This window comes from Lytechinus pictus, chromosome 12 (assembly GCF_037042905.1).
Source record: "Lytechinus pictus isolate F3 Inbred chromosome 12, Lp3.0, whole genome shotgun sequence".
Classification (NCBI taxonomy): domain Eukaryota; kingdom Metazoa; phylum Echinodermata; class Echinoidea; order Temnopleuroida; family Toxopneustidae; genus Lytechinus; species Lytechinus pictus.
In genome coordinates this window covers 21,204,326-21,221,666 of record NC_087256.1, presented here as the reverse complement: position 1 = coordinate 21,221,666, position 17,341 = coordinate 21,204,326, and the positions used below count along the sequence as shown (strand labels likewise).

At 36.1% G+C, this 17,341-nt stretch overlaps 1 protein-coding gene across 1 annotated transcript in view; it reads left to right on the top strand.

Moving 5' to 3' along the window:
• Positions 1 to 653: 653 nt before the first annotated feature.
• LOC129272542 (hemicentin-1-like) overlaps positions 654 to 17,341 on the top strand; it is a 31,369-nt gene continuing 14,681 nt past the window's right edge. The window contains exons 1-4 of the mRNA XM_064107899.1: positions 654 to 669; positions 6,763 to 6,933; positions 14,142 to 14,255; positions 16,978 to 17,224. Of these exons, the coding sequence (XP_063963969.1) occupies positions 654 to 669; positions 6,763 to 6,933; positions 14,142 to 14,255; positions 16,978 to 17,224 (548 nt within the window). The remainder of the gene's footprint in view (positions 670 to 6,762; positions 6,934 to 14,141; positions 14,256 to 16,977; positions 17,225 to 17,341) is intronic.

The following is a 17,341-nucleotide window of genomic DNA, read 5'->3' as shown; positions in this document are numbered from 1 at the left end:
GGAAAGCTGTTATGGGATTGCAGGTGGATCGTGATTATTAGAACAAACCGCCAATAAGAATTTAGAAATTAGACCAAGTGGTGATTAGACAAAAATATATATATATTGTATATTTGCCATAGAGCGGGAATAGACTATCTGTGGTTATTGGGACAAAAATTATGAGTAGTCAAAGACAATTTAGCTTCAACTGGTAACAGCCCAGATGGTAATCAGAACATTTGGGAAAATTGAGTAGATCCAATGGCTTGTAGCCATTTGATTTTTAGATGAAATGATACCTAGCCCAATTAAATAATAGGCCATGCGATGATGGACTAAATGACAGGCCTGGAACTGTCGCCCTGAGAGAGATCTGCCACTACCAGAATATCACCATTCCAGCAGCTAATGAGGGAGATTGCCCAGGACTTCAAAACAGAGCTCCGCTTCCAGAGTTCTGCCGTGATGGCCCTTCAATTAGACTAAATTAGGTCTAGGGAGTAGAATAAAGCAGTCTGAATTAGGAGAACTCATATTGGATATAAACTCGTCAGTTGCTAGAGCTTTTATCCCCCATTCATGCATGGAAATATATCACCTTGGAACATACAGATTTAAAACGAATGTTTTTCTTGATAATGAAGCAAGAACTTAGTGGGTAGGGGTACAACATGGGCTGGAGATTGGGTACAACATTTCTCCCAGCTGTCTCAAGTTATATGCAAACAGGAAAATCATGAACATGGATTCTTGAACACGCTACTGACACGAGTCGATAGAAGCAAAGCAGAGCTGTGGGAGGGGGTTTCCGACATCCTTCAAGTTCATGATCTTCGTAAATTAATATGAACATGTTAAAATTTAGGCATTCTGTTAGGTAAGGTGTAATGCTTGATAGACAGATATGTACTTTTATTTCAGAATATTATGTTCTGGTTCAGAGCAAAGTTAGTTTTGCTCGTTACTGCCCTATTTTCTGTAGGTCCTTTCAACTGCATAAAGACAATAACAGTATATATACTCTTATCCATTTCTCAGTGTTAATATTTCACATTCACGGAAATTACTTCATCTTATGGTATTTCTTTAAATCCACTTATTTTTACTCTGAAAAAGTACTCTATTCACATACGCCTTAATTAGCTTTTGAACTGGGGAAGGGGGGGGGGGGGGCTGGAGTCTTTCACATTCTTCTGTAAGCAAGTAAATTCAGCCAGGATCTAGTTGAACAGAAATAATGATTTAATGGATGAATGAAAATACATCTCTAAAATGGATTCCAAAACCTATATGGGGGAATCCATGCACATTCATCATATGAGGACACAGGATATATCTATCCACTGGATAATCATTTTGGGGTTAAGACTTAGGATTACTCCTGAGTTAGACTCTAGAGATTTCCTTCAAATGATCTCCACCTTCTGATGATGCTTCCGCAATAGTGGAAAATTATTGCTATTTCTCACAGCATAGCAACATATCGTCTGTCTCTGCACATATCTATACCAAATATTTCGGTTACACTTCGTAATTCCGAAGGTTCGTAATTCCGAATGTTCTTTATTCCGAAGGTTCGTAATTCCAAAACACGTAAATTGCCTATTTTTTCCATGTTCGTTAATCCGAAAACGTGAAAGGGTTCGTTCATCCGAACATTTGTGGCGTTATTCCGAAGATTCGATTATCCGAAAACAAAATAAGGTTCGATAATCGTTTCGTTTTCGGACTAAAGAACCTTCAGAATTACGAACCTCATTTCGTTTTCGGATTAACGAACCTTCGGAATTACGAACCTCACTTCGTTTTCGGACTAACGAACCTTCGGAATTATGAATGTATGCAAATATTTCTTTGCTTTTCTGTTTATATTTATTGTTTATTTATTTAGCAAGGGGGACATTGAAGATATCTTCAAGTGAGTCATATTCAAATTTATTTGAATAATTACTAAATTGAATTAATTAATTGTCCCTATGAATAGATTACAATTCACAGGGGGAAGCATCTGCAATGTACATTTCAAAATGACAAGAGAGCACATTCAGTATTAAACTAAACTAAATTTGGCTAAATGTGATTAATACACAAAATCTGCATAAACCATAGTTTTACAGATAGCTCGCCTATCAACTTATATCCAGACACCTGTTACACTAAATTAAGATACAATAAATTCTACAATCAAACATAACTTTTAAGTTGACGAGCAAACCATGTATGAAAAGTTACTTTCAGATTTTCAGTGTATATAATTGTTAATATTGGTCTTAATAGGCTCATGAATCACACAAGTGTGTTGTTTTTGTTTAAACATCAATACTACTAATAAGCAGAGCAAGTGTGCATAGGTCTCAGTAAACCGATTGTTTAACTGATGTATGCATGCTTTCCCAAAACAGAACAGATATCAAACCTGATCATACCATCTCGTAACAGACAAAAGGTCATAGAATCATATCCGTCTACACAAAGCTAACACCCTTCTGCCACCGAACAACCAATTTGATGAAAATAAACTGTCATTGGGGTGTGGATTGCCGGTGCTCGAGAGGGCAAGATGGAATGCTCTATATCTGGTTGCAAAAGTCAAGTAGGGTGGAAGAATCGGTATCGGCGCGATGTCATGTCCTCCTCTCGCCTGCTTGGCTGGTTGCTTATACCCCTTTCATAAACCCAATAAAACATATCCTCCAATTAGCCGCCTAAGAGTAATGCGGATAATTCAATAAAAATTGCGTTCACAAACTCCATAAATTATTTTTACGAGCGCCCGTCCTGAAAAAGGCGGATAATCGTCATGACAACTGGACACGCCCCCTCCAATGCGGTTGTGTTGGAAAAGGGTGACCTTGTGACCGCACCATGGCAATTATCCGCATTATTTAGAAATACGTTCATAAACTCAAAATCTTGTCCCGATGCCGCTATTATGCGGATAATAGCAGCATCAGAATAATGCGGATAACTCTTGTCCTCCTCTGATTTTACGACCAAATTATGCTGCTTTTAGCCGCATAATTGTGTTTTATTGGGTTTATGAAAGGGGTATGAGAATCGTCATCTTCTGAGATGCAGTCATCCTCGAACTTCTTGCATCAGTCACAATAGGACTGATCAACTACCTTGATCCAATGAGACGTAGAAAAAAATCTTTGTTGCAATTGATTGCAAATATCAATCGCAATTTTGTAATTAACAGAGTTGCCAAGTAGTACGGATTTTCCGTATTTAGTACTGTAAAATGAGAAGAATACAGATGGTTTCATGCAACATACTGATTTCTAAAGTTTCAGTTTTATGTGTTGTCCTATAGTATTAATTTGAAAATACTGATTTGTTCTTGTTCAGGTTGGCAGCTCTGAATTAACAGACAAAAAATCATAGTGAAAATCAATTCTGTTCTGAGAAGGCTTTTCAGCAATCGATTGCAGAATTTTAATTGATTTCATTACTTGTAATTGATCTGGGGACTAAAATAGACTTACAATTGATTGTAAGTTTGTTTCAATCTAGCAGGTATCCCATGCTTTGTCTTGAGTATTTCTACTATCATAATATCCACTTTCCTGTAAAAGTTCATTAATTTCATTTATGATACATTATGAAGAATGAAGAAGACCTGCTTCTTTGGCATTTCTGAGAGCATTTTCTTTTGAATGTCTTGTCAGTAATTTCCTTTGACTAGATTTGCTCTTAGTCAATCATATGCAAGGATATCAGTAGCTTTTAACTAATAAATGTCTGAAAAGTCACTGACCAGACGTTTTGTGCAACCCTCCCCTGAAGACAACCAAAACACCATCCTCCGCACAACAAGGGTGTCGGAAAGCATCTCCTATTGGTAGGATGCACCCATCCTTAAGTCCTTGTCAACAGATCTGACATTTTGCTAACCTTTCATACTAAAATCAATTTGCCAACACTAGATGCTTCCAATAGGTTGGATATGTATCACAAGATTCCATGGTTTTGCACAGGTTGATATCAGGGCACCAAGATCTTTAAAGGTATTGTTTAACTTTGTGAGCAGCCGATTTAAAAAATTCTCAAACCAAGATGAAACATGTGTACAAGTGCATGTATTTTAACTAATAAACCCTGAAAACAACCATTATTAAGAATGAAAAGCTAAAACTACAAGGCAAACCCCGATTTTGTAAATAGGCGTCTAATAGACACCTAAATAGTACACATAAGTGTATGGGATGAAATTAAGATGGTGTTTTTGGTCACTTTATATTTCAATTTTTGAAGCACTAAATAATGATTTTCGAACGCAATTTTTTCTGGGCTTCATTTTTGTAACATATCACAGACACAGGTGACAAGTGTGACCTTCTAGCTCAGATTTTTTTAAAGTCAAACCAATGTTAACCAATCACTTTAAGGGGCATCGTCCTCATTCAAATTTGGTTAGAGGGAGCAGAGAAAAGTGCAGCTTCCGTTTATTCCGTCGATTAAAAGTGTGTAGGCATATTAAAGTTGGTATCTTAAGGCGGTGCTGCACCATCCCGAGTTTGCTCAATCTCGAGATTTTAGCCCAATCGGCCCTCTTCGCGATTAATCTCGAGATTCAAGAAACCCCGTCTCCACCATCGCAAGAAGAGCAATTCCTGCTCAAGCGAGGCATCGATGCATTATGGTCTGACGCTGTGAATAAATAATCCCGAGTGCGTCTGCACCTACGAATTAGCGTGATAATTCTTAAAATAGCGCGCTATTTTGCAAATAATCCCAAGTTGACTTGGGATTGCAATCTCGAGATTAATCGTACGAACTAGCGCAATAATTGCGTCTCCATTGCAAATAATCTCGAGATTGTTCAGATCGGGGTAATTTGTCGGATCAGAAATAACGCGCTAATTTGAAAACTCAGGATGTTGCAGACGGCCCTTTATAGTTGTACATTTGGTAGTGACAACTTTTTATGGTGCACTTTAGGCTAACTTTTTATAGTCAATTTCTCCAGGTACCCCTTACGGGTTTGTCCTCCTTTTCTGGTTCTTTCTCAAGTGCACTGCGGGGAATGACCACAATGTTTTATACTCTTTATTGTTTAATGTCTTGTGATTCTTCTGATTTGTAATTCATGTTCATTTCAGTTTGTACTGCTAGACATTTTGTTTCCAATAAAATCCATTAATATCTATCTTTCTTTTAATAACTGGTGGGTATTTCATAGAGCTATTTGTATAATACAAGGAACTTTACAGATGCCCTGTTAATTCTTTCTTACGGTAAATTTTGCACACCAAATTTTCATTTGTGTCGATGTACATCTTGAGAGAGGATCACCAGGGTCCCGTAACACAAAGGTTAGCGATTGATCGTACGCTTGATTTTCACGATTGATTGCACATTGTAGTCAATGCAATCAATCATAGAAAAATGTTCTACGATCATTGTTAAGCTTTGTGTTACGGGCCCCAGTTGTTCATGAAGTTGCTTGTAATTTACGAACAGCTCTATGAAACCCCTACTGGTTGGTGCAAGTATATTTAGGTCATCCCAGTTTATGGTTTGAAGGGAGGAGTAGACTCAATATCCGGCCACCATCTTAGAGTTTAGCTAGGTGGTTTAGCTAAAGTTCATTTAAGATCAGATTTAAGTTTAGATCCTCAACATCTACTAAGGAGAGTCAAAGACTGTCTTTAGTGATATTCTTAGATTGTTAAGCGCATAAAAATGAATTTTTTTCCAGAATGACAAGATTTGAAATAATAAGCTTATAAATTTGTTTAGAATTTGTATAACGAAATACAAGAGATGCAGTTGAAACATCATATAACCAGTGCACATAACTGTTACACAAAATAATTGAAAACTTCTAAATGCCTTGATAAATGTTTCAGTATTGCTTATTTGATTTTATTCTGTTGATGCATTTGGACTGTCGTAGTTGATAGTCTGGACCTTTGAAATTTTAGAAAAATGGTATGCATTCTGATTTTTTTCTTTAGAAATAAGCATCAGAGCTTAAAGGACTAGACTTTTTTATACATGTTAATCTATAAAACAAAGATTACCCCCCCCCCATTCCTTGACACCATGTAAAATGACCCCCTGGTTAAACGTTGCTGTACATTGCAACATGAATGAGAATTTCAAACTTATTATTTGCTGAGTAATCCAGCCTGGTTCTTTTTTCATTCTTCAAGCATTTTTTTTCTTCAGTGAATAGCAGACCATATATCCTGATGTAGATGATGTGTTGATGAATATGGTCACACCATCCTAGTCACACAGTCTCTAGTGGTTTCTGGTTGGTGAAAAAGAAGTTGTGTCATTTTTTTTTACCTCTATAGTTTTTCACAACCACACACAGATCGAGGGTTATGTGCTCCTCTTTTACCCTTAATTTGCATTGTGACCCTCCTTTTTTTTAAGTGCCCTTTTTGTTTATTTATTTATTTATTTTTTACTTTTTCAGTGGCAAACTTTCTGTCTGTGCTTTACCCATCGGATTTTTTAATATGAAATTGTTGGTGTACCCCTGTACATTATAACCACTTTTACTTCTCAAGCAAAGTCTGTGTGACTGGCAATCTTTAGTTATTTATCAATGAATATTTGCAAACATTTCTGTGGAGCTGATTCTAATCATATCACATGGTATGTATCAGTCGAGGATACATTTATTTTGCATGTATGCTTAAAATAATGATAAATTATATCATTCACCTTCTTATTTCATGTAAAATGTATTTTTTTAAATCTATTTTAAATCATAATAATTATTTGATGAATATAATTTTGGAATATTTTTTTTTCCCATAGAAATTCCGCCCGTCATCCACAAACGGTTTCCAGCAGAGATAGCGGTCAGTTTAGGCCACAACGTAACGCTGAACTGCCCTGCTTCAGGGAATCCCCCTCCTAAGATCAAATGGCTCAAGAATGGCGACTTTCTCCTTCAAGATCATTATGGAAGGATCATCATCACACAAGGTAGGGAGATCTTCTGAGCCCCATCTTATGAAGAGCTGTGATTGATCAGATCAGCCTCAAGTATATGGAAATCCATCAGTGCCATAATTTTTTCTCCAGGAAATTGTCACAATGTCCTTCGTAAACAAAAAGAAGCACAACTGAATTTTCAAGCAAACAATTATTGTATGAATATGCATCAGATCTAGAAAATATTTTGAACATATGTCCATTTTAGATGTTGACGTTGCTGGCTTTCCATAGTTGTGGTTGATCGGATCAATCATTGTTCTTTGTAAGACAGGACCCTGTTCATTTTAATAGTTTACCTGGACATGTGGGTCTTGATTCTGAAATCGGGTTTAACTTAGCCCATGGTCTAACTCTGCTTAAAATATGGGAAGCAGAAAATGTCAAAATATTGTATGTTTCTTATGTTAAATGTGCTCTTTCATCATGCTGTAATGATGAAAAAAAAAACTAATTCAGTTATTATTCCCAGACAGTTATGAATGATCACAGTAACAGATGAACTGATATATCGAACCTGCACTGTTAAAGATATGTAACGTCTTAATTAGCTATCCATGGTTAAATCACAACTTTAGACTAAAGTTAAAGTTAAACCATTCAGGCCAATGTCACTCAATAATATGAAGTTCATGTTCAAATTGATTATATTTACTTCTATTGTCTTATGTCTTGTTTTATTAAAGCCAAGCCCATAATCTATTAAAATATGTGCTTGAATTATTGGAATTTATTGGAAAATCACATCTTATAAAATAAAAATATAATTGTGCATTTTGCATAGAAATAAAAGCAACATACAATAATGAAATTGAAGAAGGAGGGGGGGCAAAACTTAAAGAAGAGTACCTTATAAGTCCATACCTCATAAGATACTATTAATATTAAAATAAACCTTCAACTATTGAAAGCATGAACATAATTACAGTATAAATTGAAGTTCAATGAAATACAAGATGAGGTCGATTGAACTAGTTGCAATTTTTCTTGGTGTGACAAAACAGCCAAATAGAGACGTCAGTCAATGTTGAATGATATTGTCACAAACAACTTTGATTTATTTGACCGTCAAAATTTTACACCAATGTTTGGTCAACATTTCTGGTTTCTAGCCATCTGTAATTCCTTGTAGAACAGCAAATGTTTGATTTGTTACAAGAATGTCCATGGTCTTCAAGAATTTGAATACTTCTTCAAACCACTGAACTCTAGATTTAAAACTTTTCTTCATTGTTTATAGGTCTTTTGAGAGAAAATAACTTGTCTGAAAGGCTACTTTGGGAATTGTACATTTGTTGAGTTGTTTTATTAAACTGTTTTTCCTTCCCCCCCCCCCCCCCCATTTTGGTGCCTTGTATACCTATTTCATGTCATTAGTTGTCTGCTCAGTCAGCCTTCGAAATAGCATAAAATGTTTTCTATCTTTAATAAATGATAATTCATACTGATTTTATGACCAAATATCTTTTAATTGAAAAAAAAAATGCTAATATGAAAAATTCATTTCATTTCATCCCATGCAGAATGTTTTTGCAAGTTATGATTTATTTCATTATTCTTTAATATTTTATTTACTTCACATCACAATTGCTTTGATGAATTGTTTTGTGATTTGCTCATTATAACTGGTAACCAGTCTAAAATAGATTGTAGCGCTATGAATTATGGAATGCCATTTTGAGACTACAATGGTCTACTACATTTATGAGATGAAATCTAGTAAATTGGAGAATGATTACTTGTCGTTCAGTAATTTAAAGGAGAATGAAACTCTTGGAGCAAGTTAGCTTTTGTGAAAGCAGAAAAATCAAAGAATAAGATCAACAAAATTTTGAGTAAAATAGGACTAGCAATAGAAGAGTTATGAGCATTTGAATTTCAAGATCACTAATGCTATGGAGATCCTCCCATTGGCAATGCGACCAAGATCTATAATGTCACAGATGAACAACTCTCCCCTTTTGGACACTGAAAATATACCCCAAAACATATCTTTTTGCTCATTCTAATCATATGACAAACGATTCATCAATGATATAATGTTGTGAAACCTCTGTACTTGTCCTCTCATATAAAGAGAACAACTCACCTTGTGATAGACTCTATAAAAGTGAGAATATAAGTGAAATAAGTACTAAAGTAATGAGGGAGTTGTACGTGTGTGACATCACAGATCTTGGTCGCATTGCCAATGGAAAGATCTACATGGCATTAGTGATCTCAATATTCTAATGCTCATAACTTTCTCATTATTCATTCAATCTTCCTCAAAGTTTCAACAATATGTTTCTTTGATTTTTCTCTTTGATATGGATTCAGCTGGTTTCAAGGGTTTCATTCTCCTTTAAAGTAACTTTCAGTGATATTTCACGATATTTATCCCTCCATCCTTTTTCTTAGTGTTTCTTTTTTTCTTTTGAAACTTCAGACACAGGTATTGATTACTATATATGGTGTTTTTTCAATAAATCCTTCCATTTCTGTACCTGTTTTGGAACTTCAATGGAAATGCCATTGTTTGATCTTTACGCACTTACTCACTCGTTGATCACAGCACAGTATGATTTTGTAGTCTCGTGGGTGCTATAACATATCTGCCTAATCCAAGAAAAATCAGACCTCGGAAAATCAAGACGTCAAAGTCAAAGAGATGAGGGAGTAAATACATATACCGGAAGCTGTGTGTGCTGGAGGCACTTTAACCTATTTTTAAAGATTTGATGCAAGAGAACACATAATTTATATCAATTTAGTTTGTTTCAAATCATTTTATACACATAATTTGAAAAAGGTAAAGGGCTTGTTTTGTTAGTGATAATAATATCCTGAATGTTCAGAAGCAATTCCAAGAAATACCTGAATATTTCATCAATAAAGCTTATAATCATATGTGTGTATTTCCTTTCGTTGCAATTCCCTTATGCTTTTATTTAAAGTTTAAAGTAGATAGTAGATTGATGATGCATTATAAATGCAGTATCCAATATTATTTTTATTTTCATGATTGACCATGAAAGTGGATTAAAATAGTCAAAAGTCATGCAATGGGATGTTATCTTATTTTCACCTTTTGGTACCTCACACAAATCAGCTTTCCATTTCATAGCACTTCTCATTATAGTTGAAATAAATCCACCAAAGTAAAAGCCCCAATCAAAACATATATTTTTCAAGAAATGTAGAATTTAATTCCAAGGTATATCGTAGATATTATTTTGATGAGGCGTGCCCTAATTCTGATTTCTTTGTCCTATTTATCTGCCCATCTGGGAATGTGTGGAGAGACTAGTGTCTGCACCATTCAAGCAATCTTGTGGATAAAATTGTCAATTGTCTCATAGCTCATAAATCAAGAAAATCACCACATTTATTTTTCTTTCTGTTAAAAAAAAAACCTTTAAACTGATCTGACCACCCTCTTTTTTATATTGTGAAAGAAATCTAGTTTAGTAGTTTCATAACAACACCAGGTAGCCAGAATTATTTCAAGCAATTTAATTACCATCATTTACTAAACCTCTTTCAAAGGTAATGTGTAATGTTCATGTATAACAATGACAACAAAATTTATGAATTTTACAGAATGAATTTGGTGCTTTTAAACTTATAGGCCCATTTTCTGAACTATGGTATAATACATGGTCCAAGTCTGCTCTAACATTGAGGGAAGCTACAAATGTCAAAATATGTTTACACTGTAATGCTTCATGTGTTTACTCCCTTGTGTTAATGATGAAATACTATTTCAAGACAATTTGTAATGATTTATGACAAATTGATCTTCTAGAGATCTGTGTCACTTCTGGCTACCCATAGACGCCGTTCTCACTTCCGTCCTAAAACTAGTTTACTGGAAACTAGTTTAGTGGAAACTAGTTTAACGTGTAATGACAACAAGCAGTTTTGAAGATCGCTTTGCCTTGTTTAATTGGTTTTAGCGTGAGGACACAACCCTTCTTCAGGAAGCGATTTTATGCACATTTCGAGCGCGCTTTTCCACACACTGTATGTAGAATGCCTACGCTGCGTTTTCAAATTTTATGCGAAACATGTCACCCCAGTGAGAGTGTTCCCATAGCAACAAGACAGCTTTACATAAAGTGGTTTTGAAAACCACTTTTGGGTGATCAAATGGGAATGCTAACAAAGCAATCTTCCAAACTCTTTTCCTTAACCGGTTTTCAGTAAACCAGTTTTAGAAAGTATAGTGAGAACAGTGTTATATAGTTAAACCACCTATTTAGACCAATGTTTAGTCTCTGTAAGAAGATTTACATCATGAAATTAGGATTTCTGAAATGTGGCTGCACATATATATATGGGGGAAAGCATGTGGCGAAGAAACAAGATGATGGGGGCGGGCAGAGAGGATTAGGGAGGCTAAGGGGGGGGGGGTAGAAATGAAGAGAACAAAGGGGGTGGGGAAAATGGAACTAAGAATAGAGAAACGCACAACATTCGGATTTCAAATGTCAAATGGCTTTTGAAACCAACTGCGGAAACCAAAATGATGAGTGGGATTATCTGTAACTCATTACGATTTCAATGAAGGAATTAAAGAAAAGGAAATAAAATTTCAATTAATCTGTAACTCATAACGATACCATTTCAGCAATTCAATAAAAGGACAAAAATTGAAATGAAACTCCTCCTTTTCAAATTTCAGGATGTCCTTCACAAATTAACAGCAAATTCTTATTTTATACAGGATCATCTTTGCTTGCCTCTTTATGGAGGCCAAATATTGGCAAATTCAACTGCCTTCCAGCTTTTAATAGATGCCGACACTTTGATCTTTAGCACTAGACAAGTGTACTTCAATAATCTTCAAATATTAGCGATGATCAAACATATCATTTTTCACAGACCTATAGGCTAACCACCATTGTTCATTCCGAAGAGCAAAAGCAAAATATCTGAATAGCACTCGGTTTCAATAGAAATAAAACAACATTTACGCAAGCTGTTGTAGCGTTCAAATATAACTCAATATTGACATGAACTATTTCCTAACTTCTTGATCTGGATTTGTTGAATAACAATCCATTTTGGGGATGTTGTTTGAATTTTAACGATGCCCCCTATTTTAGTGTTGAGACCAACACTCAAAAATTTCCCCCAATGAATATATTCTATGTATACAATTCAAAAGCAATAGGAGTGGACTTCGATGCCACTTAATGGTGAAATATGTTTGCTTTGAGTAAAGCTCACAAGCAATAGATAGGTCACTGGGTATTGCTTGCAATGGAGTATATGACTATGATCCATGATAGCTCATATCAAGTAAATTAAGAAAATCTAATGAGTTTTTGGTTATGTCTAATGAGGATTTCAATCAGTTTTTCATTCCTTTTGGGCATTCTTGGATGGGATCTGGGATGTAAATTACAAACAAGATGTCCTCCCCTAGCCCTCCCCACAACCACCATTGACTTCAAGGGTAATTTTAAAGGTGAATTGAGTACATGTAATATCCTCCCCCTCCCTCCACCTCCCCCCCCCCCATTCTCCATATTCCACTCCTTTACTACCTTCTCCGTATCCCACCAGCACCCCCTCCCCTCCCTAAATCCCTCCCCTATACCCCATGCACCGCCCTTTGATGTTAAAGGTAACTTCCAATGTAAAGCGAGTACCGTGATTGTCCTTTCCCTTCCCCCACCCTATCCCACTTTGGTTCTCCCTCTCACGTCCTTGCCTTATCCTTACCCCAACCATCTCCCCCTTTCTCCTCAGTCCTCCCCCCCACAGTCCCATGTGCCACCCTTAATGTCAGGGGTAACTTCAGAGGTAAAACAAGTACTTGGATCATCCCCCCTCCTCCACCCCAATTCCCCCTTCTAAATATTCCATGCCATTATCCTAATCCCACCAACAGCTAGCCCCCTCTCCTCCCCCAATGCCCCATGCGCCACCCTTTATTTCAAGGGTATCTTTGAAGGCGAAGTGAGTTCATGTACTGTATATAATATTCTTCCCCTCTCTCTCTCTAAATTGCCAATTTGTCTACTGCCAACTCGTCCACTCACCACATAGTCTACCTTCATTTAGTCTAATGCCATTCCATCCAATCATCACTTTGTTTAATCACCAGTCCGTCTATGACCATTTTGTCTCATGGTCAGTTGGTCTAATGTCCATTTTATTTTCATTATTTTTTTCCAAATTAACACTTGGTCCAATTAGACCAAATGGTATATGGACTAAATGGTATATGGACTAAATGGCTATTGGACCAACTGGTTATTAGACGAAATGGTGAGTGGACGAAATGGCAAGTTAGACCATGGGGATAGTGGACAAACTGATGGTAGACCAAATGGTAGTAAATGAGTTGGTAATTAGACGGAAAAAAACCCTCTCTCCACCTACCCCCTTATCCTAACCCCACCAGCACCCCTCCCCCATCCCTCCCCATTACCCCCATGCGCCAACCTTAATGTCAAGGGTAAGTCTGAAGGAGGAAGGGGACACTCCCTTCCCCTAGAGATCACTGAACTCCTGGGGTAAACGAAGGCAGATGGACTCACTTGATCATGCCTGGCCACACTCCACCTAATTCAGTTTCTTCCAAGATATGCCTATTAAAATGCGCATTGATTACGAGAAAATCTCCTCCACAAAGTCAGTTACACTTTCCTTACTTATACTTATCTCAATATCCAGTTGGGAAATTTTTATATTCCCTCCAAAATTGAGATAAGTAGGCAATTCTAAAATATATATTTATTCAAGCATTGCCTTGTACTCATTGACAGTGAGCATGGAAAATATTTCATGCTACAGCAATTGATACGATTAATTGATTGATATTAATTCCCAATTTTCATTGAGAAATTATGAAAGAGAAATGCGAAATTTACATTTATAAACATTTGAGGGGTAATTACATAATTATGGATTATTTTACATAGGACAAGGATCAATATAGATTATGTGATGTGCATGATTTAAACTCATGAAAGTGTTTACCATGAGAATAATTATTCCCAAAATGCATTTATAATACCACAACTTCACCATCTGTGCATGATGATTTTATTTTAATATTCACTTCTCCCATTTCTTGACACTCATAAATAACATGAGGGATGATAGAGATTATTGAGTACCGATTCCTTTACATGAATGTAGGAAATTGTATCTTTCCTCCCTGGTAACGGCTCTCATCCTGTTTTTATTTCCCATCGTTGCAGATACGCTTGTCATTCACAAGACGTTGCTGTCGGACAGTGCGGAGTACTCCTGCATCGCCTCCAACACGGTGGGATATGCCAAAGAAGATGTTAGGGTGAAAGTTTCTGAAAAAGGTAGGGTATAATGATGGTGTGGAGGGAGGAGGAGGAGGAGGGGAAAGGGGGATTGGCGAAGAGGGTTGAGGAGGATGGTGAGGATTAGACGGGGAAGAAGAGGATAAGAAGAAGACAAAAACAAGAGTACAAGGGGAAAAGAATACAGGAGAAAATGAAAAAAAAGAAGGAAGTGAAAGGGGGAAAGTGGGGGGGGGAGGAGAATAAGGAGAATGAAGAGGAGATGGAGGAGGAGAAGAAGAAGAAAAAGAAGAAGAAGAAGAGGAAGAAGAAGGAGGAGAGGAGAAAGTAGCAGCAGATGGAAATGGAGAGGAGGTGGAAATGATACACTAAATAAGGCTAAATGTGAAGAAGAAGAGGAGGAGGAAAAGGAGGAGGAGGAGGAAGAGAGGAGGAAGTAGCAGCAGATGGAAGAGGAAGAAGAAGAAGAAAGAGGAGGAGGAGGAAAGGAGGAGGAGGAAGAAGGAGGAGGAAGTAGCAGCAGATGGAAATGGAGAGGAGTTGGAAATGATGAGGACTGTGAAAAAAATATATATATTTCGTAGAAGTGGAGGGAAGTGGTGATAATAATGGATTGTGGGGGTAGTGGTGATGGTGGTGATAGCAATGATTATGATCATGGTCATTATAATGATGCTGTTGGTAGTGATGACGATGGTCTTCATGATGGTGATATTGGTTATGAAAGTGATGTCGGTGATAATGATTTTGGTGATGATGGTGGTAATTATAGTCATGATAGTGGAGATGATAGTCGATGATTAAAGTGATGATATTGATGATAATAGTGGGTGAATCAAGTGGTATTGATGGTATTGGTGATGGAAATGATTTTGTTGATGTTGGTGAATATATTTATGTTGCTAAGTAATAACATTGGTATAACTTCTGAAGGTTTCCATGGCGAAGAAGAATAGTGTAGTAGGTTTCACGGTACACCATGTATCTTTCTTGGGCAGATGTTGGTCCTGAAAAGGAGATTGGGTGGTCCTTTTCAGGACCAACATCTGCCCAAGAAAGATACATGGTGTACCGTGAAACCTACTACACTAATAACATTGGTATTGAATGAAATTAATGTGAAAATGCAAAGGGCTCTTGACCAAAAATTTTCACTAATAAACAATATAATGCTATCAGTAGTTTTAATAATTTTAATCTAAATACCTATAAAAAGTATGAATGATATCAAAGACAGTCATATCAAGACAAAAAAATGAATATTCATTGATAATATTTAGGAATTTGTCTTCGACAATCAATCAAAATAGCGATGTGTGTTGACCGTACTTGCTGAAAAATTATTATAGTTGAGTGACAGTGACTTAGTGCAATTTTGCATGAATTTGTGGTTTTATGATTACTAGATTGGAGAAAAAGCATCCCCCTAATTGCATTTGATGCCCGTAGCGGCAGAGGTGCTATGTACTTTACCTCCATATAGCTACGAGCGAAACTGGTATGTTGTTGTTCCTCGGTATAGGAGCATGTTCCAGTATTATATTCAATTTAATTCCAGTTTACACTCTGCTTCACAATAATTCATTGTTGAATTAAGAAGGCATCAGCGGACATTTTGAGAAAAATGGATTCCCGATGACAAAGCAGTGATGGAGATCTATCAATCTGTTTGTCAAAATTTGTATTGACACATGTTTAATTTGAGTATTGCGTTTGGACATGCTGTGACAGCATTAGTACACCCATCATTTAATTATTGATGTAGTACTTCAAGAAAGTATAAAGATGTTTTCTAAATGTTAACTACATAATTATTGCATACTGTAAAAGACATGTATCTCATAAATGGAGGAAGATTTAATTTTGGTTTGAAGAATGTACTCTCATAGTTTATAAAATTTCATCATAATTGCGCATGAAATGATAAAAGTGCACATAGATGTTTTATTTGATGCAACAGTGGCAATCCTAAAAAGTTTCATTTACATTTTTCTATTGTACTATTTGTACTATTTGTATGAAAAGAGAAATTCAAGGGTTATGTCTCCAACATCATTTGAAATTGTCTCTACTCCTTTTAGGGGTAGGGAAGTTATTTCATTTTCTGTGCTTTTATCTTGAATTATTTTCATGGATTTTGATTGATGAATGGCATGATTGCATCCACTTTAATTTTGAATATGATTGAGTGTTTCAATGATTATATTGTACAATTTTAGTACTTGGTTGAGTTTAAGAATCATATTTGTTTTTAGAGTTCATTGAAGTCCAGGGTTATTTACAGAGCCCTTATATTATTTATGATAAATTGATTCATGTAGTATTTTCCCTGTGTGTGAACTATCCTGCCCTTGAAAACTAAAAGAAAAGAAAATACCCTGAAATATTAGGTTTAAATGGTTGAATTGATACAGTAAAATAATTATTTTTTGTACTTGCATTAAAATGGTAATGTATGCTTTACAAGTAAATCTGGAATTATTTGAAATATGTCTGTTGTATATTGAATCATTCATTCATTCTTGTTAGTTTATTTATTTTAGTGTTTTGGGGTGTGATTTTGATAAACATTTGAAATGTTGCAATTATTTTTCTATGCTGTTGGTTTTATATGCATTTCATTTACAAACTTAAAAGCATGTAAAAGGCTTTTTGGTATTCAACTCAAGAATAGTACTTAAGAGTTTTCTTTGAAGAATATTCTGGTTAGCTTGATACTCAATTCTTGCATTTTCACCTTAATCCTTGCCTCACCTTGCAGCAATAAAGAAGGACATCGGCTGCAAAGACGGGACAATAGAGGGCCTCTATCACATGCAGAGCATCGCAGCATGCAGTGGGGCGTGGAAGGGTCACGTCAGGAAGGGGAAAGCCTTGTGCGCCCACGGCTGGCGGGTATGCAATCATGAAGATGTGGATTCGCTCAAGCACATATCATGGCTGGATGCAACGGGAATGAACGGGTGCTACGCATACAATGCAGCCAACAATGATGGTGTCTGCACAAGGTAAAATGCAAAGGAAAAAGTACTATTGAATAAAAATGAATACATGTATATTTTTCCAACATTATTCTGCCCTTGAATATCTTCGGGGAAAAATCATTTCATGATTCCTCATTAACT